Source organism: Erinaceus europaeus, chromosome 15, assembly GCF_950295315.1.
Source record: "Erinaceus europaeus chromosome 15, mEriEur2.1, whole genome shotgun sequence".
NCBI lineage: Eukaryota > Metazoa > Chordata > Mammalia > Eulipotyphla > Erinaceidae > Erinaceus > Erinaceus europaeus.
The window spans coordinates 47,267,234-47,290,241 of NC_080176.1; the positions used below are offsets into that span (position 1 = coordinate 47,267,234).

The window sequence follows — 23,008 nt, forward strand, 5'->3', positions numbered from 1 at the left end:
GGATTTGGGGTGATTTAAAAAAAAATTAATCTTAAACAAGAGGAAGACAGGTGCTATACAACACTTCTGTCATTACTTATAGTTACTTGGATATCATCAGAGAGAATCTTCCAGAAGCTCTCAGACATGAGATTAAGAATACCATTGTCATATGTGAAAAATAAGAACTAAAGGATTAGAATGAAAGGTTAAGAACGGAAGTAACTGAGAGAAACAAGAAATCATAGAATAGAGTTTGAGTTGAAAAAGATGTTCTTAAATATAGTAACATCAATAGTTTGACATCCAAGGCAGCATATAAAGTCCATTTGGTAAAATTAATAGTCAAAAATATTTTTGGGATGGGAAAATAGCATAATGGTTATGCAAAAAAAAAAAAACTTTCATGCCTGAGTCACCAAATGTCCCACATTTAATCCCAGCACATCTATAAGGCAGACCTGAGAAGTGCTCTGGTAAAATTTAAATGAATAAATAAATAAGTATATGTATTTATTTAGTATCTTCATTAAGACACTCCTTGGTATTACTCTACTTTCTACATGTTAAATGTTGTTGAATAGGAAACAGAAAAATTCCCTGTGTTGGGCCTGATCACTTTTAAAAAATTGAATAATTACTTTTTTTTACATACTTTAACTTATTTATTATTGGACAGGACAAAGAAAAATTGAAAGGGGAGGGGGAGACAGAGAAACACCTGCAGCCCTGTTTCACCACTTGGGAAGCTTCCCCCGCAGGTGGGGACCAGGGGGCTAGAACCTGTGTCCTTGTGCACTGTCATGTGTGCTCTTAACAAGGTGCACCATCACCCGGCCCCAGTCCTGATCACTTTTTGAACATCTTTTTTTTTTTTTTTTTGTCTCCAGGATTATCACTGGGGCTAGATGTAGGCACTATGAATCCACTGATGGTTACTAATTCTTTTTTTCTCCATATTATCGGATAGGGCAGAGAGAAATTGAGAGTGGAGGAGGAGTTAGAGAGAGAGAGAGAGAGAGAGAGAGAGAAAGCTAGACACTTGCAGAGCTGCTTCACAGCTTGCAGGTGGGGAGTCTGCGAGCTCGAACCAGGTCTCTTGCACAGGTCATCGTGCTTTGTACTATGTGCACTTAATCAGGTGTGCCACTGACCGGCTCCTTAAACCTCACTTTGTATCTTTTATCCACTGTGCTTAGCATCCACCCATAAAGGTCTTGTAGCCTCTCTGAAGGAAATTACTCAACTTTGTGCCCCTTCATCCTTCACAGTACCATCATGTGGCATTAATTTTACATAAATGTTATTAATTGTGCTTAGTATATTTCTTTTTAAAATTATTTTATTTTTATTATTAGATAGATACAGAGAGAAACTGAGAGGGAACGAGGACAGAGAGAGAAAGACAGAGACAGACAGACACCTGCAGCCCTGCTTCATCACTCATAAAGTTTTCCCCCTGCAGGTGGGGACCTTATGCGCCACCACCTGACCCCTAAAATTATTTGATTTTATAGACAGAAATTGAGAGGGAAGGAAGAGACAGAGAGGGAGTGAGAGACACCTGCAGCCCTGCTTCACTGCTCATGAAGTTTCTTCCCTGCAGGTGGGGAGTGCTTAGTACACTATGAAAACACTAATAAAAATTTTTAAAAAGTAATATAGTCACAGAGAGCTCACAGGGTAATGGCTAACTCTGGCACTGAAAAAGAGGTGCTATAACACTGGAGAAAGCTTCTCATGCTCTCTCTCCTCAGTGATGGCACTATGAAACTACTGCTCCTGGCAGCCTTTTTTATTTTTTATTTTTCCATTTTATTGGATAGGACTGAGAGAAATTGAGAGAGGGGGAAGATAGAGAGGGAATAAGAGAAAGACAGACACCTGCAGACTTGCTTCACCACTTGTGAAGTGTCTCTTCTGCAGGTGAGGAGCCGGGGTGAGGGTGGGGTTCTAACCAGGACCCTTGCACTGGCCCTTGAGCTTCCTACTATTTGCGTTTAACCTGATGCACCACTGCCTGGCCCTCTCTATACATCTAACTGAATGAAAAAACAACCCACACTGATGCAGTCATGCATGTATGCGGACAAGGCCCAGCCTCCAACAAAATAAAAGAATAAAAGATAAATGAATGACAATGATGTAAACAGGAACAAATAATATATAGTATAGCATATGGGCTCAGATGTGAGACTAGTCTGTGCCACATATTGTCAGCATCAAGGAGGTTGTGTACTTATTAGAGCTGGGACAGAACTATTTGTTGTAGACTACTTTGGCTCATTAAAACTGTTGTCAACTGGAATCCTTATGCTATGTTTAACTGGTATTGATGTAAAGTAGGCCGACTTTCTATTTCTATATGATTGTGTAATTCAATGTTTATAATGCCACTCGTTGTTCTACTATCTGCCAATCAGGACATCATGTTTTGTGTGTTTGTGAGTGTGCATGACCCTATAAGAAACTGCTTCAAGTTCAAGGATGAAACAGTTTCCTTTTTCTGCTCAGCATTTATTTTGACTGCTTTCATTCAATGGGTGTTATAGATAACTTATTTTTCTAAAGTTTTCTAATTTTCTCATCAATTATCTCATTAATATCTATGCTGTAAATTTAATACTGCCTTCAAAATATTCATCATGGTTTCTGAACTCAATATTTACAACATATTATTAAATCATATGAAAATCAAGTTCTGGGCGGGGGTAGATATCACAGTGGTTATGCAAAGAGACTGTCATGTGTGAGGCTCTGAAGTCCCAGGTTCAATCCCCCACACCACCATAAGCCAGATCTGAGCAGTGCTCTGGTGTTTATCTGTGTATTTTTCTCTCTGCATCTCTCTCAAAAATAAATAAAAAAAACTTAAAAAAAAAAGAAAATCAAGTTCAATAGCACTTGTCATGTTAAGAAATATTTTTATACTAGAATATTTCCTTTCTTTTTTTTAAAGGGCTTGGCAAATTATTTTTTAAAATTTTTTTTATTATCTTCATTTATTTATTGGATAGAGACAGCCAGAAATTGAGAGGGAAGGGAGAAATAGTGAGGGAGAGTGACAGACCTGCAGCCCTGATCCGCCACTTGCAAAGCTTTCCCCCTACAGGTGGGGACCGGGGGCTTGAACCTGGGTTCTTGTGCATTGTAATATGTGTGTGCTCAACCAGGCCCCACCCGGCCCCATGTTAAGAAATTTTTAAGCCATGTTGAGTAAAACTGTAGGGACCATCATCTGCAGACTCATTCTGCAAGCATATTAAATAATTTTTACCACATTTGCCTACTAAAATGGATAAAAGAAGGGAAGGCATGATAGGCATGAGATACTCTGTGATATTCCTTTGGTGGCTTTGCTACTTATTCCTTAGTGTTCTGAACAAGAATTAAGCTGATTCTACCAATGTAAAGCTCTGCAGAAACTTACAATATTCTGGGAAGGAGGATATAAACAGAGCAAGTCTGAAGAGTTAGCTGTGGAAAATGCATTGATAGCATGGTGTTCTGTATTGAGAACAGTAGAATGTAAAGGAAAACCAGGTTCCACTCATCTCACAAAGGAAGGTGGGTAGGAAGTCTTAGATGATTTTGTAAAGGAGGTGATGTTTCCATTATGTTGGGTGGTTTTTCATGGGTAAGGAGAAGAGTGTTACAGAAAGAGGCAGCTGAGTCTTAAGTTTAGGGGAGGAAGGAAATATTAAATACATATGTTCACACTTTAATGGGAATTTTGGAAAGTCTAAAACATTCTGGAGGAAATAATACAGGAGAAGTAGCTGGAAATTCTAGAGGGACTGATTCGTGGATGTCAGTGTGCACTATGGAGAAGACTTTGGGCTTGTTTTTTTTAGGGGCCTACATATGTTCTATAGTTGTATTCAAACATACCGAGACTTACATATTGGGTCTCTTATTATAAATCAAAATTGAATTATTCTAAATTTAACGCATGTCTAACAGGGAACAATTCTCTTAAGTAATGTTCCTAATGTTTCTCTACTTTCTTTTTCTTTTAAATTTTATTTATTGATTCATGAGAAATGATAGGAGACAGAGAAAGAACCAGACATCACTCTGGTGCATGTGCTGGGGATTGAACTCAGGACCTCATGCTTGAGATCCAGTGCCTTATCCACTGCACCACCTCCTGAACCACTCTACATTTTATTTCTATCTTATCCATTAATTCTACTGTTGTATAATATCCATATAAAGAAATAATTTAAAAAAGAAGTAATTAAAATCAAGTTTGACGAAGATTGTAATGCTGGCTTTCTAGTACAAATTAGAATAAGTTAATTAGAAAAGTTTGTGATTGACTTTTAGAATACTAAAATTAAACTTTATAAACCTTGTATATTATTTTCTATTAAAATTATACATACTCACGTGAAAACTCAACAAAACTATGACCACGTTCTCTCCAGAAACTCACTAGGCCACAGCCAGCAAGTTGCAGATGCTACTATGATTTCATCCTGAACTCCCTGGGCAGATGACCTCACCAATGTGTCCCAGAACCTCCCCTCTCTAGAGCCCTACTCCTCTAAGGGAAAGGTAATAACAGGCTGGGGGTATGGACTGACTTGCCAACACACATGTCCAGTGGAGAAGCAATTACAGAAGTCAGACCTCCCACCTTCTGCACCCCATAATGACCCTGGGTCCATACTCCCAGAGGGGAACATGTTAGGGGAAGATGACGAGAAGGCTCCGAATCCAATTCTACCAGGATGCAGCAAAAAGGAAAAAAGAACTAGGAAGGATACTCAGAAGTAGTAGATGTGGCTTAGAAAGGGAGAGAAGGAAGGACCATAGGAAAAAAAATGGGCAAATCTATATAATTATATAGTTATAGAAATTAATAGTCAACCCATATCTGTAATCTTGGGAGAACTAATGTAATTTGCAATGTAGGGAGTGGGGACACAGAACTCTGGTGGTGGGAACGGTGTGAGATTATGCCTCTATTATTGTATGATTTTGTAAATCAATATTAAATCACTAATAAAAATTATACACTAAGGACTACCCAAAGTGTCTCATTTTATTTTAATTATAGTCCAGTTCTAAGACAACCAATATGAAAAGCATATATATGTGTAAAGTGTGATAAGTATTTAAATAATAGATAAAGTATTTAAAATATAGATGTATAGATACATCTTCAAAGGAAATAACAAAAATAGGTACCAGTAAAAATAACATTTAAAATAGCTTTGTGAAATTCCTTTGTTTGGTTATGGTAAAACCACTATGAAAAATCCATATAAATAAAATATCAAGAATATGTGGCTGTCTAGGCCCTGCATGCATACTCACACTGCATGTTAATTAGAATTATAGTCTTAAGTAGCAAGTGCCACTTTTAATACTATATATATATATGTGTGTGTGTGTGTATTTATATATAGTCTACTTACTGCTAAGTTCTGGCTTAAGATGATTATGTTGTGATTATTTTGCCCAATTTTTGTCAATAGAACAAAGTTTTATGTGTTTTTCTTGGGATGTATTTTTTTTAATTTCTTTATTGGGGAATTACTATTTTACATTCGACAGTAAATACAATAGTTTGTACATGCATAACATTTCCCAGTTTTCCATATAACAATACAACCCCCACTAGGGCATCTGTCATCCTTCTTGGATCTGTATTCTCCCCTCCCACCTACCCCAGAGTCTTTTACTTTGGTGCGATACGCCAAGGATGCATGTTTTATATACATACACTTTACCATTCCTCGTCGTACATTTGAAAATAATTTAAGTGATTCCCTAATAATATTGTCAAATATAAGACAAATGAACCACTGAAAGTTTTTACAAATAGTGAAATGCTATAGGAATCTGGAACCATAGTTATAATCTACTCCCAGATTGTTTATTTTTCAAATGAAGCCATCTCCGAATCTTAGAAGGATGTATCTCTTGTAGAATGGATGAGGGAAAGAAAACAGTTAAACCAAATAAACATTAGAATGTCACTTTTTGCTGAAGTAGATTGCAAACAAGAGCAACACAAGGCAACATTTGATAACACCTTTTAAACAGCTGAATAGCATCTGAGAGATTTGAAAATCTGTATTTATACAAAAGGTATTTATAGAGATCTGTTTTGAGGTGTGCGAGAAAAAAGTTTGATCTCTTTTCTGCCAAAATATGCGCAGTATATATGCTAACTTACTGAATTCCTCCTTCATGCAATTCTAGTTTATTAAAGAGGTTAAAATTTATAAAACTGTGATAGGATATGGTTTTAATGCTTGATCACACTACCCATCATTTGCTTTTCAATCTAGATCAGAATGATCTTTCTTACTTCTCTGCAAGCACCTACCTGCACAGCTAATATTTTCTGAATACTCTCGTGAGAGTCTATCTGGAACTTGGCCAGCCTCATCTGGCTGTAGAGGACCACCAGTTTGAAGTGCTTCTGCCACACCTTGTGTATCTTTCTTTGCAGCTGAGAGAGCTAAAGGCAAGAGGGAGGAGGGAAAAACACAAGTCAGAGTAGGAGAGGAAATTAATGGCAGTGTTCAAGAAGAATGATGGAGGGAAATATAGAAAGCAGTCAATAGCCCATTCTGCACTATATGGACCTGACAGGAATTTCACAGTCTCTTGATTTTTCAGCCCACTCATGTGCATTCATCAGAAACCAGTCACATCTGGCCGCCAGGATGGGGGGTTAATTTTCTCTAAATGCCTCAGCAGTTTTGTTCTAGCTGAGGCAAACTCTGTGACTGCAAAGCTGATGAGTAAAATATTTCTACTTCACCCAGTTTAACTCAAAACCGATAGCCTTGGGACATATTGAACCCTTCTTTAAAAAAACAATCTTTTGAAGCTTTTTTGAATGGCACATCAGGTCAAGTCAAAGTTTAAAAATGCAACTTTAAGACTTTGATGGACACCACTGCTTCTTTTCTCTCCTCATATAGCTTACCATTGCTTGGCAATGTGTGCTTCAGAGCATGACAAAACTAAAGAGAATTAACTTAGCCATCAACTGCTGAGGGAGGAGAACAATAACAGGGAAGAAATCTCTAGCTAGACCTCCTATTAACTTCCCTTCCTTTGACTATGTATCATGAAAACATCTCACTGCATTAAGGAACAGTGGAGGCAACATTTAGAAATTACACATTTAATACTGAATATATACATAAAATGGGAGGTTATTCCTAAGAATCATTCTATACCTTTGAATGTTTAAAAAGCACAAATAAGTAAAACACATAGAGCAGAAGCTTGTTTTTCCCCAAGACAAAATTAATGGCAAAATACTTAAGGCATTTATATGTATTCTTGCACTAAAGTAATATGAGTACTTGCTTATACTGATTTTAGTGTATTTTTTTTGCAAAATTACTGAATAATTCTTCATAAAAGAATGAAAATGTCACAAAATGTGGCTATTTTATGTTCTATTCACAGATCTACATACAAATTATGTATAGGGGATCTTAGTATTTGTGATAAGCAATCTTTGTAGATATTTCAAAGTAACAATGCTGAACATAAGTGTTAAATACTTTTGTCAAAAATAGTTACCTGGCATAAGATGTGAGTTGTTAATCATAAATATCTCCGTTTTACATTATAATAACATGCTGGTATTATATAAATGTCATGAAGATGTCTCTAATCTTGGTTAATTGGTTAACTTTAGAAAATCATATTAAGCTAAGTATCAGGTTGTTGGAAAAGTCATGATACATTTTTGTATAGAAAAACATGTCATGACTCTTCTTACAACCCAATATTTCAGTTTGCTGAATGTTGAAATACATTGCCTGGAATTAACTTATGGTCACTGAAGATAACTCTGACTATTAAATTGAAGGAAGAACATCACTTTTGAAGACTCTGTCAATACTAAATTTTTATAGCATTTAATATGTGACTACATGAGATGTTTTAAAGGAACATTACAATATTTTTCTGTCAGTGGTACTGAATGCTACATCATAAGACACTAGGATGATTCCATTCATTCACAACTACATGAAAGATCATATTAAAATTGTAGTAATTGTAGCAGTTGTAATTGAAGAATATAGTTGTTGGGGTTAGGGAATGACATGCGGTAATTAGCAATAAGAATTTTTGCTGAACTGTATTCACATTAGAAGTTTTCGTCTGGGGGCAGGTGGTGGTGCACCTGGTTGAGCAAACATGTTAAATGTGGAAGGACCCAGGTTTGAGCCCCTGGTGTCCATCTGCAGGGGGGAAGCTTTGCGAATGGTGAAGTAGTGTTGCAGGTGTCTGTCTCTCTCCCTCTCTATGACTCCCTTCCCTCTAAATTCTGGCTATCTCTATCCAATAAATAAAGATAAGTTCTCATCTGAAATTGTTGGTAGACTAGCCAGCTGATATATAGTGATAGCTCATTATCAATAAAGATAAAATTCATGATAAATATCCTTGATAATATTTTTATCATGTATGTGTATTTTTTTAATTTGTAATATCATAGTGGTCTTGGTCTTATATTAAAATATAATTTGGAAGGTTAGATCTCTTGATTTTTTTGTTTGTTTGTTTTATCAGAACACTGTTCAACTGCGGTTGATGGTGGTGTGGGGGATTGAACCCGGGACTTTGGAGCTGCAAGCATGGGAGTCTTTTTGCATAACCATTATGTTATCTACCCCCAGGCTCCTGATATTTTTTCCAAGCACTAGAACTGGGATACGGTAGAAGATATTACTGATATTACCTGGTTATAACCTAAATCATCGGGAATTTTTATTTGCTTCTAGGGTATCTGACCTTTGAAATTACATTTAGAAACACACCTTAAAAGACCTATTACAATATAGTTCTCTTTACTGATTGACTCAACCTAGTGAAGGTTGGGAAGCAATATACAGGGGATGCAGCCCCCTGAATGAACAAGACCTATTCTAATAAATGAACGCAATTTTCCAAATGAAGCATGTCTATAACTATCTTTTATGAGTGGCGAACAGGCCATGGCCGGTGCGCCGCTATGTTCCATCGCTGGGGAGCCAGAGACGACCCGAACTGCCCCTGCGGCTACAGACAGACTATGACCCACATAGTCAATGACTGCCACCTCTCCAGATTCAAAGGAGGTCTCGAAATTTTACATCAGGCTCAACCTGATGCTGTTGACTGGCTACGGAAGAAGGGCAAATGCTAGAAGAAGAATGAGTGGGCTGATGTTTTTGTGCTTTCTTCATAAATACAAATAATTATCAACTCTAACTTGCATTCCTATCTATGACACTAATTAAAACAGCAAAGTTTATAGATTACCTATATCACTATGGATTTAAAATACCTTTAATTTTTAACTTCAGTTTACAGCTGAAAAGTAAGGGGGGGGCAGGAAGTAAACTTTCTTTAGGTTACCTGAGCTTTATAACTTAAAGATTCCTAACTATGGCAGCTTGATTAGAGTTCAGTGCCTTCTCTCTTTCTCCACCTGATATTCTAGCAGTCACTTATGATTTTAAGGTAATCGTAAAGATTGCTTAGAAACACCCTGGGCCTCTGTGGACGTTGCTCACTGATCTTCCTGGGAAATAAATTGTAATAATGCAAAATGGATATTTGTTTAATATAAAATCTTCAGGACTAAAAAAAATGGAAATTTACCCACTACAGAAACTGATTAATGGACTATCAAGAATATAGAAGTTTTAAGTAATATCAAATTTTTAAGAGAATGCTATGAGATGATTTCTGTGGATAAAATCAAGTATCTCAATGAAAAAGCAGATATAGCAAAACACAACTTTAATTTTCTGGATTTTTTTTTTCTATTTCAAGATTATGGTTATGTAGAGTTAGCTTAGTTCTTGAAAAGAATTCTTTCAGACTGTCTGCAATGCAGAGGTTGCATAGGCTCCTATGCTAAGTATGCTAAGTACCCCTGGGTCAGATCAATGGGGTTTACAGTTAACAGTATTTATATATGTTTCCCATATTTGGTAGCTTCTCTCTGCCCTGATTCAGCTTTCAAGTCCTATTCCTAATCCTGACACCATTTTCCCAGACGTTATTTTCAGTCCACCTACATGCTAACTATTGGGTTCAGGCAAAAAAAAAAAAAAAATTAGTCAGGTCATGGGACTCTTGAAATATAGCTAGACTAAACTTCCTAGCTTCTTCTAACATGAAGACCCTAAATCTCAGCAGCTATATTATTACTCTTAGGTTCCTGATTATTAAACATTTTTTTCTGATCCACTAGAGAAAGACAGAAACAGGCTGGGGGTATGGTTCCACATGTCAATGCACATGTCCAACAGAGAAGCAATTACAGAAGCCTTCTGCAACCCATAAAAATCTTTGGTCCATAATCCCAAAGGTATAAACAATAGTGAAGCTTCCAATGGAGGCAATGGGGTAGGGAACTCTGGTGGTGGGAATTCTATTCCTCTTACCCCACAATCTTGTTAATCATTATTAAATCACTAATAAAAAAAAAAAAACCTTCTGACATCCAAAAATGCTTGAAACTAACCTATGATTAGTCTTATCAGAATAAGGAAATAAATTATCATAGTGATATTCACAAATGTAAAAAAAAGATAAATATGAAGAGAATGGGTTTAGAGAGATTTCATATAGTCAAGGCATTATTTCTACACATGAGAAACAACTAATGTGTGGAAACTTGTGTAAATGAGAGATCATCAACCAAAGAAAACTGAAGGCTAAGTTATCCACATTCACATGTTAAATGAAGAGAAATCCTACAAACCCATTTTAAAGATTCATACATTTTCATAGAGAGAAGCATTGCTCAACTCTGGTACATGGTGACATGAAGACTGAATCTGTTATCTCATGGGTCAAGACATGCAGTTCTGGTGTGCTACTTTCACATAGTTTCCTTAGTACAATAAATATACTTATTTTTTGCCTCCAGCATTATCACTGTGTCAGGCTGTGACACGGAGGAGAGAGAGGAGATCCAAAGAGGAGAGGGAACACAAATCTTTATTCACATGGACACCTCAGAGTTGGGTGAGAGTGCAGCGGTTCAGGCCACGTGGAGCTAGCAAAATGGCTGCCTCCTGCTGTGCACAACAACCCTTCCCTGTGTCAGGTCACGAAGGTGAAAAGTGGGCAAAGAGAGAGAGAGAGAGAGGCAGAAGCAGGAGGGCTTAAAAGGCAAAAACCAGAAGTGACGAGTTGGGACAGGACTGGCTAGGAAACAAGGCACTCCAGGAAGAGGGTTTCTCTCATGGGAATTGACAATACCCTGAGGGGACAACATGGTGGATGTGACCGCATCTGCACAATTTCCCAACATCACTAGGGCTCAGTGTCCGCACTACTGGAGGCCATTTTTCCCCTTTGTTGCCATTGTTGTTTATTGTCGGTTTTATTGCTGTTATTGTTGTTGTTGAATAGAACAGAGAGAAATTGAGAGAGGAGGGGAAGATAAAGTGAGGAGAGAAAGATACCTGCAGACCTGCTTCATCAATATATTTATATTTAGTGTTTTGCATTATAGTTTGAGGTAATCACAATTGCCTTAAGCATATAGCATAATGACACTGAACCACTATATTTCATTAATTCAAAAGTAATCTCCAAATGGATCAAACACTTGGATTTTAGGCCAGAAATCATCAAATATAGCAAAAGCACTGGCAGAACTGTTTATCGAAACATCTTCAAGAATGTAAGTTCAACTGCAAGGAAGACATAAATAAAAATATACCAGTAGAACTACATCAAGCTAGAAAGCTTCATAGCAAAAGGAATCATCACCAAAACAGAGAGAAAAAGGACCAATAACCAAAACACATAGAGAACACACCAAACTCGGCAACAAAAAACAATCCCACTGAAAAATGTGGTGGAGATGTGGGCAGAAACTTCATTAAAGAAGAGATAAAGGGAGTCAGGTGGTAGCACAGTGGGTTAAGTGTAGGTGGCGCAAAGCACAAGGACTGGTGGCATAAGGATACTGGTTCGAACCCCTGGCTCCCCATCTGCAGGGAGTCGCTTCACAATCGGTGAAGCAGGTTTGCAGGTGTCTCTCTCTCCTCCTCTCTGTCTTCCCCTCCTCTCTTCATTTCTCTCTGTCCTATCTAACAATGACAACATCAACAACAACAATAGTAACTACAATAATAAAACAACAGGGCAATAAAAAAGAATAAATAGGGAGTCGGGCGGTGGCGCAGTGGGTTAAGCGCACGTGGCGCAAAGCACAGGGACCATCCCGGTTCGAGCCCCCGGCTCCCCACCTGCAGGGGCGTCGCTTCACAGGCGGTGAAGCAGGTCTGCAGGTGTCTATCTTTCTCTCCCCTCTCTCTCTGTCTTCCCCTCCTCTCTCCATTTCTCTCTGTCCTATCCAACAGCAAATCAACGTCAACAATGGCAATAATAACCGCAACGAGGCTGCAACAACTAGGGCAACAAAAAGGGGGAAAAATGGCCTCCAGGAGCAGTGGATTCATGGTGCAGGCACCGAGCCCAGCAATAACCCTGGAGGGAAAAAAAAAAAGAATAAATAAACTAAAATAAAAGAAGAGATAAAATAGACCAACAGACATACTAAGCATTGATGATTAGAGAAATGCAAATAAAAACAATGAGAATTATTTTTATGACTGTAAGAATTTACAAGGATAAAATCTTACCAGAATTGTTTTTTTAAACCTGTATGAAAAGACAGAAACAACAAATGTTGGAGAGATATGGGGGGGATGAGAACTGTAAATTGGTCCAACCCTTGTAGGAAACAGTCTGGAGACTCACCAGGACGCTAGAAATGCTCCTATCCTGTGACCCAGCAATTCCTCTTCTGGAGATTTATCCAAAAGAAAAAAAAGACACCTGAAAAGTCTTATGTACATCTGTGTTCACAGTCACACAATTTGTAATAGCCCAAACGTGGGAGCAACCCAGATGCCCAATGACAGATGAGCAAGTAAGAAAGTCCTGATATAGATATTACTCAGCTGTTAAAAATTATGAAGTCATCTCCTCCACCTCATCTTGGATCAAGGAAATTTGAAGGAATTGTGTTGAGTGAGATAAGCTACAGTGAGATAGACAAATACCAGGTAGAATTTAAGAAACAAGGTCAGAAAGGGACAACAAAGGGAAGTGTGCTGTGTTTCACTCAAGTAAAGGGGTAGAGAAGGAGAGGAAGAGAAGGGATGAAGGAGGCTTCGGGGGTTTTGGTGCATGACTGTAGGAAAGGACCAAAACAGGGGTTGATATTATTTTACAGACACCTATCACAGGGAGATAAGAAATTATACTCATGTGTCAACAACTGTACTGTAAATTATTAATCACCGAGAAAAGTGATAAGAAATGAATATGTATCAGAAATAGTTAAGATTCTGAAGGTAACTGATAAAATTAAAGAGTTGACTGTGGAGACTATGTTAGGGAAATAATTATAATAAAAAGTCCAGGTCAAAGATATTAGTAGACACTGGGCATTTAATAAACTTATTTAAAATTAGTTTTATAAAGTGAACTGAAAAATTCTGGTAATAAAAGTGAAGGAATGAATAAGAATTTTAGGAGCTTATTGATTAATAGGAGAAGGGAAAATGAAACACAAAAACATAAAAGGAAAATTATAAAGAATTAATTTGTCTGGAAAAGTCCTTCAGGTAGATGCAGAACTTGGGTTGGAACATCAAAGGAACCGGAATGGTTTTTGATCTTTTCATCTTTAATTAGACCGTGTTTCTGGAATGAAACACTCCAGTGGTTAAATTCCTGAAATGCAATCATAAACCTGAGATGACTGCATTTCTTTCCCTTCATTCAGATTTAAGGGATAGTGAGGTGGGGAGAAAAAGGAAGTGATAAACTAACAAAAAGGACAGTTGGCACATAAACACAATAGATAAGGGGACAGGGAAGCTACTTGGAGAACTTGGCATATACTTAGAACTAATAATGTAGAATTAGAATCATTTACTGCTTAACTGGGCTGCTGTTTTGCTCCAACAAATGTTATAACTTTATAAGAGGATGGATATAGTTTTATAGAGAATGAATAAAGAGAAAATCAAAACAGGAAAAGAACAGTCAAAGACTCGGGTCAAAGCCACTAGTTCCCATCAGCAGAATAGAAGCTTCATCAGCAGTGGAGCAAGAAGTAAGTGTCTCTTCCTTTCTCACCCTATTTCTCGCCAATTGTATCATAATACAAGGCATGAAGACAGGTCAATTGAGGCAATGAGTTTCTTTCTTTTTTTTTTTTTAATTTCATCTTTTAAAAAAAATTTTATTTGTTTATTTTTCTATATGTATTTATTTTCCCTTTTGTTGCCCTTGTTGTTTTTCATTGTTGTTGTAGTTATCATTGTTGTTGTTATTAATGTTGTTGTTGTTAGATAGGACAGAGAGAAATGGAGAGAGAGGGAGAGAAAGATAGACACCTGCAGACCCACTTCACCACTTGTGAAGCAACCCCCCCTGCAGGTGGGGAGCCCGGAGCTCGAACCGGGATCCTTATCCCAGTCCTTGCACTTTGTGCCACATGCGCTTAACTCTCTGCACTACTGCCAGACTCCTGGGGCAGTGAGTTTCTTATGCAGACACTGAGTCTCTAGTGATAACCCTGGTAGCAAAACAAGAGGAAAGAGATATAGACAGGTAGATAGGGAGAATGAAAAGAGGAAGCTACTGGCCTATGACCTGAGTCATTGAAAATAACAAAAAAGGAAAGGAAATACTTTCTGGCCAGTCTGAATTCCCTATAGTCATAATGAGCTTGGTTTTAGGAAATACTTTGTGACCTATTTGCTGAAATAAGCCTAAAGTTAATAATTCTTTTGAGATAAGTATTATTATGTACCTCATGGGGTGCGAGCGCTTCCACACTACGATCATCATCTCTGGCATTATGCTATTCCACTGCAGAATACTGTGCCCCAGTATGGTTCCGTAGCCCCCATGTCCACTTGGTCGATTCCAAATTATATTCCTCCATGAGGATAATTTCTGGAACCATCCGTTCCACCCTGGTTCCATGGCTGCCAGTTCTTAGCAACATCGCCCCGCCAGATATTCGCCGGGATGCGGCATCATCTAAGTTCATTTCCCACGTCTACGCTCGACCGGACCTGCCAATATACGCGAATATCTTCGTCCACCCTGTCCAACTTGGCTTGATGTCTCATCACCCAATCTGGTCCCCTATGCCTACACTGAACTTCTCTGTTCCAGACTCTTGGAAACAGAGTTGGCAGTCGGCTGAGGCAAAGAACAAACACCTCATCACAGACCCCTGCAAGCGTCAACCCGGCTTTGACCTAGCACGTTATGATTGGGCCCTCCTCAATCGCTATCGAACAGGCCATGGCCTGTGAGCCGCTATGTTCCATCGCTGGGGGGCCAGAGATGACCCGAACTGCCCCTGCGGCTCCAGACAGACTATGACCCACATAGTCAACGACTGCCACCTCTCCAGAGTCAAAGGAGGTCTCGAAACTTTACATCAGGCTCAACCTGACGCTGTTGACTGGCTATGGAAGAAGGGCAAACGCTAGAAGAAGAAGATGTACCAATTAAGGAAGAGAAAAACCAGTAAATACCCATTTTGACATGATGAGACAGAGAGTTGGGGACCATATGTCAATGTCAATGGACATTGCATATAATTTGTATTTATCATACATTCAGTAGAAGCACTTTCTGACCAAATTTTATTAGACTCCCATAACATATATTAGGAGTTTAAAGCTTGTTGCTATTTACAGTAAAGGAATAAATTACTTTTCTCATTATCAAGAATGATTCTGTTTATCTATTTTAGAACACTGAAGTGTATGTATCTTTTTAATCTGTTTCTCATAACAATTGCTAATGTCACACAAATTACTGAATGTTATAATGAACATATTATAACAAAACCTCTAGTACATAAATTAATGTTTCTATTATATTTTATTGCTGTCATATATGTGAAATATGCAATATGTTAATAAATGACACTATTTTATATTCTAATTACAGGTCTCAAAATCCTTATAGGTTACCATAACCAAATTAACACTAAAAAACACCCCTCTTCTCAGCAATGAAATTATAAAGTTCTAATGGGTCCAGGAAGTGGCACACCTGGTTGAACGCACATGTTATAGTCTACAAGAGCCAGGTTCGGGAGTCGGGCGGTAGCGCAGTGGGTTAAGCACAGGTGGCGCAAAGCTCAAGGACCAGTGTAAGGATCTGGGTTCCAGCCCCTGGCTCCCCACCTGCAGGGGAGTCCCTTCACAGGCGGTGAAGCAGGTCTGCAGGTGTCTATCTTTCTCTCCCCCCTCTGTCTTCCCCTCCTCTCTCCATTTCTCTCTGTCCTATCCAATAACAACCACATCAATAACAACAACAATAATAACTAAAACAACAATAAAAAAAAGACAACAAGGGCAACAAAAAGGGAAAATAAATAAAATTGAAAAAAAAAAAAGAGCCAGGTTCAAGACTCTGGTCCCTATCTGCAGGTGTCACTCTTTCCTTTCTATCTTCCTCATCCCTCTGGACTTCTCTCTGTCTCTAATCAGTAAATAAATACAATTTTTAAATTTAAAAAATTACAATTTCTTATCACTACATTTGTAAAAGTTTTTTTTTAAATTTTCAGTAACTTTATTTATTCATTGGATAGAGACAGTCAGATATCGAGAGGGAAAAGAAAGAGATATAGAGGAAGAGAGACAGAAACATCTGCAGCACTGCTTCACCACTTGCAAAGCTCTCCCCCTGTAAGGGGGAACCAGGAGCTCAAACCTGGGTTCTTTTGCATTGTAACATGCATGCTCAACCAGGTGCACCACCACCAGCCCCCCTCACTAAATTTTTTGTAAGATTTTTTATTTATTTATTAATGAGAAAGATAGGTGAGAGATATAGAATGAACCAGACATCACTCTGGTACATGTACTGCCAGGGATCGAACTCAGGATCTCATGCTTGAAAGTCCAATGCTTCACCCACTGTGCCACCTCCCAGACCACATCACTACATTTTTTAAAACATTCCTCAGTGTCAAGATGGAATATACAATTTTCCAATTTCTGTGATGAAGGTCACAAAAAGAAAGTTAAATTTAGACCTAGATCAAAGATAATAAATGGACTACATTTCAGAAGAATATGATGAAATAAAGTGAATTAACAGTTCTAATTTATCCTCAGAGATAACAAAAGTATATATAGGTATGATTTCATAAATAGAGCCTCACAATTTTTGACAATCCTTTTACAAAGTGAAGAATTTCTGTCTGCTTGAGTATGGACTAGACTTAAGTAACTCTAAAGAAAAGAACATAATAAAAATATGTTTTGTTGTCTTTTTTTTTCTGAGCCTGACATATGATATGCAGGTGGACCCAGGTTATTGTCTGGGGAGATGATGTCATGATTGGAAAAAGGACCAGAAAGCTGGATCAGGGAAGAGAGTAGCCCCCAAATATGGGAAAGGTGTATAAATAAGACACTAGTATAGTCATGGGCCCTTTGGAATATAACTAAAATAGGCCTACTAACTATTTACAAAACGGAGACCCCCAAATCTTCATCTGTAACGTTCCAGCCTTTAGGTTCATGACTAGTCAAAAATTTGTTTGGCTTTATATGTGAACTCTTTTTTCAGCCACCAGGTTTCAGATGCTATCATGATGCCAACAGGACTTCCCTGGGCAGATGACCCCACCTGGAGCCCCGCTCCACCAGGGAAAAGAGACACAGGCTTGATTGAACTGTCAACGCCCATGTTCAGTATGGAAGCAATTACAGAAGCCAGACCTTCCACCTTCTGCACCCCATAATGATCCTGGGTCCATGCTCCCAGAGGGACAAAGAATAGGAAAGCTATCAAGGGAGGGGATAGGATACGGATTCTGGTGGTGAGAACTGTGTGGAATTGTACCCCTCTTACCCTATGGCCTTGCCAATATTTCCATTTCCTAAATAAAAATTAAAAAATGATCAAAATGTTATTGCAAAAGGTAAAAACAGCAGCTTCATTAATTTGGAATGGAAATAGAAGAAAATATTTTTACATTTATAAAGACTATAAAACTCCCTCAAATCCCCAATGAATATTTTACTCAATATGATTCTAATGTCTGGAAAAATATAGGACTAGAAATTAATATGACTACAAAATTTTATTATAAATACTGGCCAAAGGAAGAGGAAAAAATAGAAGAGAAAAGGTATGTTTAAGAGGAAGAATATCTACATAGAACATTAAGAAACTCTATAGACCCAAAATAGGTGGTCATGAGAGTTTAAGGGCCTTTTCTGCCTATTAGGCTAGCATTGAAACAAATCATTTAGAAATTAGTGATAACAAATTAATTATTTTAGGGAACTTAGATCTTCTCATACATGAATGGTTTCCCTATACTAGCAGATATTTTATTCAGAGAGTGGGAGGCAGAGAAAGAAACAATAGCATTAGAGCTTCCTCTGGTATTATGGTACCTCCCCTGAGGCTCTGAGGCTGGGGATGATAATACAATTGTGATATAAGAGAAAGACACCTGATGGCTTTGACAAATAAAACTTATGTTAAAATCATCAGGACTCAGTAGTATTAGCATTAGGATTGATAAACACTATTTGATTAGAAAAGAGTACTGAGCAACAGACACATTTACATGAAATACAGACATTTGAAATGTGACAGAAATAACTAAAATCTCTAGAGAAATGCTACAATAATTGATACTTTCTGATATCAACATAAAGTATAAAATAAAATTAGAAACTTAACTCACAACCTACACTAAGATGGAAAAATAAGGTGAATTAACCCAACCTAACAATCTAAATTAAACTAAATTTCAACTTTTGGAAAGAAAGGGTAATGGAAAAGCATTATGACCTTTTAGGAAGAGTAGTGTTTTGTTTTGTTTTGTTTTGTTTTGTTTCCACCCACCAGAGTCATTGTTGGGGCTCCCTGCCTATCTGACAACTCCACTGCTCCAAGTGGCCAATTTTCCTTTGTCTTAGAGACAGAGAGAAATAGATACAGAGAGGGGGAGACAAAAGGTGAGAGAAAAAGACACTTCTGCATTTCTCCTGAATCCCCCCCCACCCCCCCGCACATGGGACCTAGGGGTTTGAACCCTCATCCTTGCATATGGTAACCAATAACATGTGCAGAACTTTTAAGCCAAAAAAAAAAAAATCAGAATAGTAAAATATAATGGGAATAAATTGATGAATATAATCATCCTGAAATTGAAAATTACATTTGAACTGTGTATAGAAACTGTGTCAGAAGATGGGCAAATAATACAGTTAGGAAATTCAATGAAAAAAATAGTTATTTTGTTTATAGACATTTGAAAACATTTTTAACCTCATAAGCAATTTACTCTCTAGATATCAGGCTGGCCAAATATATTTAAAAAACAGCTGTATCAATTTTGAAACAAAGTAAAAAATCTGAAATTTTTACACTACTTACTGCTTAATGGAAATTTCAGGTAGTGTGAAAATGTAATTCTCCTTTGATTCATCAATTATATTTGAATTCACATATCAACAGGGAGGGTACATAAGGAGAAATTTCACCCCATTAATAGACATTCAGACCTTAATTAGATTTTCTAAGGACCAATGTTTTAACAAATCTGTAGGTGATCTAATTCATGTTGATGTTTAAGATGTACTGTTCTCAAAAATGTCTATAATACATCCTTAAGGAAACATTAAAAAATAATGCATACAGCAATACTTGTATGGTATAATTTTTTCTTTTTTAAATTTATTTATTTATTTTAAATTTATAAAATGGAAATATTGACAGGACCATAGGATAAATGGGGAACTTAAATTGATCTAATTGTGCTCCCCTGAGTAATGAAAATACAGTATTCCTGTACCTTAAAAAGATTATCCCAATAAAACACATGCACAGAAATGTCAATTGATATGTAAAGTAAAATACTGAGATAAATAAAAAAAGAAAACTTAAGAGCTTAATATTTTAAATTACTATATAAAATAGTATTAAAATATGAAGGAAATGACAAAAACTAAAAGAAGACTAGTGGGTAATTCTGAGAAAAGAGGAAGGGAATACTCCAAATAGGTAGACAGAAGATTCTGAACATATTTTTCTGCTTTAAACATCTAAATAAAATATGGTAGACACTAAAATTTACAATGCTAGTAAAGAGAGAGAAAGGAACACTAAAACTTACTTATCTACTTATAGAATACACATAATTATCAATACTCAGTTTTTAGAAGTCCTAGGTTATAGTGAGGCCTCTGTGCGAATGAAGTCTACTATGTCTTGTTGGTTGGGATTATTTACTTTAACATATTTATTCTAATCTAGTTTTTCTTAAAATTCTGTTTCAGTTAATTACTGGATAAACATAAAATGAACATTTTTAAAAGACTTTTCTTGTGTATCCAGTAGTTATCACATAACCTACAGTGAGAGTTGTTCCAAATGTTAAAGGGGTATATCAACTAAGGAAACAATAAATTATCTATTAACAAATAACTTCGTAGTGTTCCCATATCATTGGCATAGCTAAAAGTTTTAGAGTACGCAAAGTGCATGGAGCCACTTAAGGATCCCTGTTTGAGCCCCCTGCGCCCCACCTGTGGGGCGGGGGTGGCTTCATGGGTGGTGAAGCAAGTCTGCAGGTGTCTATCTTTCTCTTCTCTTTGTCTTCCCCTCCTCTCTCCATTTCTCTCTGTCCTATACAACAACAACAATAAGCAACAAGGGCAACAAAAGGGGAAAAAATAGCCTCCAGGAGCAGTGGATTTGTAGTGCAGTCACTGAGCCCCAGCAATAAGAGTGGAGGGGGAAAAAAGTTTTAGAGTAGTCTAAACTTTATAACATATTTCATCCTGAGGTAAAGGTTGACATATATGACATTTTCATGATAATTGGAAGTTGTGTATTATTTGAAAGAGCATAAGGATGTGCAAATGGATTAATGAAGCTTTAGAGAAAGTTGTTTACAATTGCTGAAATTAGTCTCTAGGGTATAATTAATTCTTTATTTCTGCGACTAAATTTTCTGATATTATATCATAGGGCCATATCTCTAATAATAATAATAATAATAATAATAATAGTAATAATAATAATAAGAGCAGCTACATTTTCATACTTGAAATATACTTTGTGAAATCAAAATGTTGAGGAAACAATAGAGTTCAGATATGAAAAATATAGAAGTCTAAATCAACATTTTATAGACTTACAGACATATGATGTGTTGAAACAATGAGAAAGGGCCTGTTTTTTTTTTTTAATTTCATGAATTGTCTCTGACCATGGAACATAAATATCACTGCAAACACACTTTAGATAAAATTAAATCACTTTTAGAGACATATGGTACCAAAAATGGTCTTCCCAAAGCACATAATTTAACTGGATTTTGCAATTTAAGAACCCTGGGAAAAAAAGAAAGGGAACATTTCAAGGAAATGAGAAGTGTCCTTATAATGAATTTCTGCATGTAAGAATCAGACATAACAACAGTCTTTTTAATTAAAATACAAATACCATATGTAAAACGAACTATAAATTGTTTTCCCAGAAAACAAAGACCAGTCGATACTAAAAAAAAAAAAAAATGTAATTCTTGCCAAATGTAAAGTTATTATCACAAGGAGACTGATGGTGTATGGGCATGATTCAAGTCCTTTGTCTATAAATAAAGATTTTACTGGGCTAATACAAAGGTAAATGTTGAAGATTTGAGTATATGAGGCAGATTTTCTTCTTTTAATATTCTTTTAAAATCTTTATTTATTATTAGATAAAGATAGAGGAATTGAGAGGAGAGGGAGAGAGTCAAAGAGACACCTGTGGTCCTGCTTCACCACTTGTGAAGGTGGGAACTAGAGGCGTGAACATGGGTCCTTGTACACTGTAATAAGTATGCTCTTAGAACATTTTTAATTGGTGATTTGATAATGGTTTAAAAGATTATAATCTTGCAGGGAATATTTTTCCACATCATATCCATCACTAAAATTCTGTTCTCCCCCACTAATGCCCCAACAATAATTATAGGAGTTCCCACAATGTCTCTGAGACAATCAGACTACTTCCCCCCACCCCACCCCACCCCCAAATTGCTTATTTAATTTTTTAATCAGATCACTGATCAGCTCTAGGTTATGGTAGCACTGGGGATTGAACCTGGGCCTTTGGAACCTCAAGCATGAGAGAGTCTCTTAGAATATCCATTATGTTATCTACCCCCACACTTTTTTTTTTCAGATTATGTGTTTCAGTTGTCTATAATCTGAGTGAAAGTACCTGACAGTTGTCTTTCACTTCCTTACTGACTTCAGTAAGCATAATTACTTTTGTCCCAAATGTCACAATATCATCTTTTTAGATTTCAGAATAGTATGTCTATAACTTCCTCTTAAAAAAAAAAAGAATTTATTGATTTATTCATGAGAAAGATAGGAGAGAGAGAAAGAACCAGACATCACTCTGGTACATGTGCTGCCAGGGATTGAACTCAGGACCTCATGGTTGAGAATCCAATGCTTTATCCAATGCACCACCTCCTGGACCACTCTATAACTTCTTCATCCGGTGATCAGCTGGGCATTTAGGCTGCTTCCACTTCTTGAGAGTGATGTCACTATGATCAGAGGCGTGCACACATACCTTTGAACTAGTGTCTTCATGTCCTTTGGATATATGCTGAAGAGTGGTATTGCTGGATCATGAGATACTTCCACTTCTATTTGTTTGAAGATTCCCTATGCTGTGTTCCATAGGATTTGTGCCAGTTTGTCTTTAGTTGCTGAGCTGGAAGCTGGGACGAGGAATCCACCGTTCCTGGTGCCTATGCCCCCCATTTTATTCAACAGGACAGAGATAAATTGAGAGGTGCCAGGGAGACGGAGAGGGAGAGAGGAATATAGACACCTGCAGACCTGCCTCACACTTGTCAAGCATCTCTGCTGCAGGTGTGGCAGTGAGAGCTACAACCTGGGTTCTTGCACATCATACGTTGTGCTCTTAACCAGGTGCACCACCTCCCCAT

General features: G+C 37.2%; 1 protein-coding gene across 1 annotated transcript in view; it reads right to left on the reverse strand.

The window, feature by feature from the left end:
* The window catches only part of CCDC178 (coiled-coil domain containing 178), a 351,501-nt gene that overhangs the window by 28,232 nt on the left and 300,261 nt on the right, over positions 1-23,008 (reverse strand). The window contains 1 exon segment of the mRNA XM_060172327.1: positions 6,323-6,457. Within this exon segment, the coding sequence (XP_060028310.1) occupies positions 6,323-6,457 (135 nt within the window).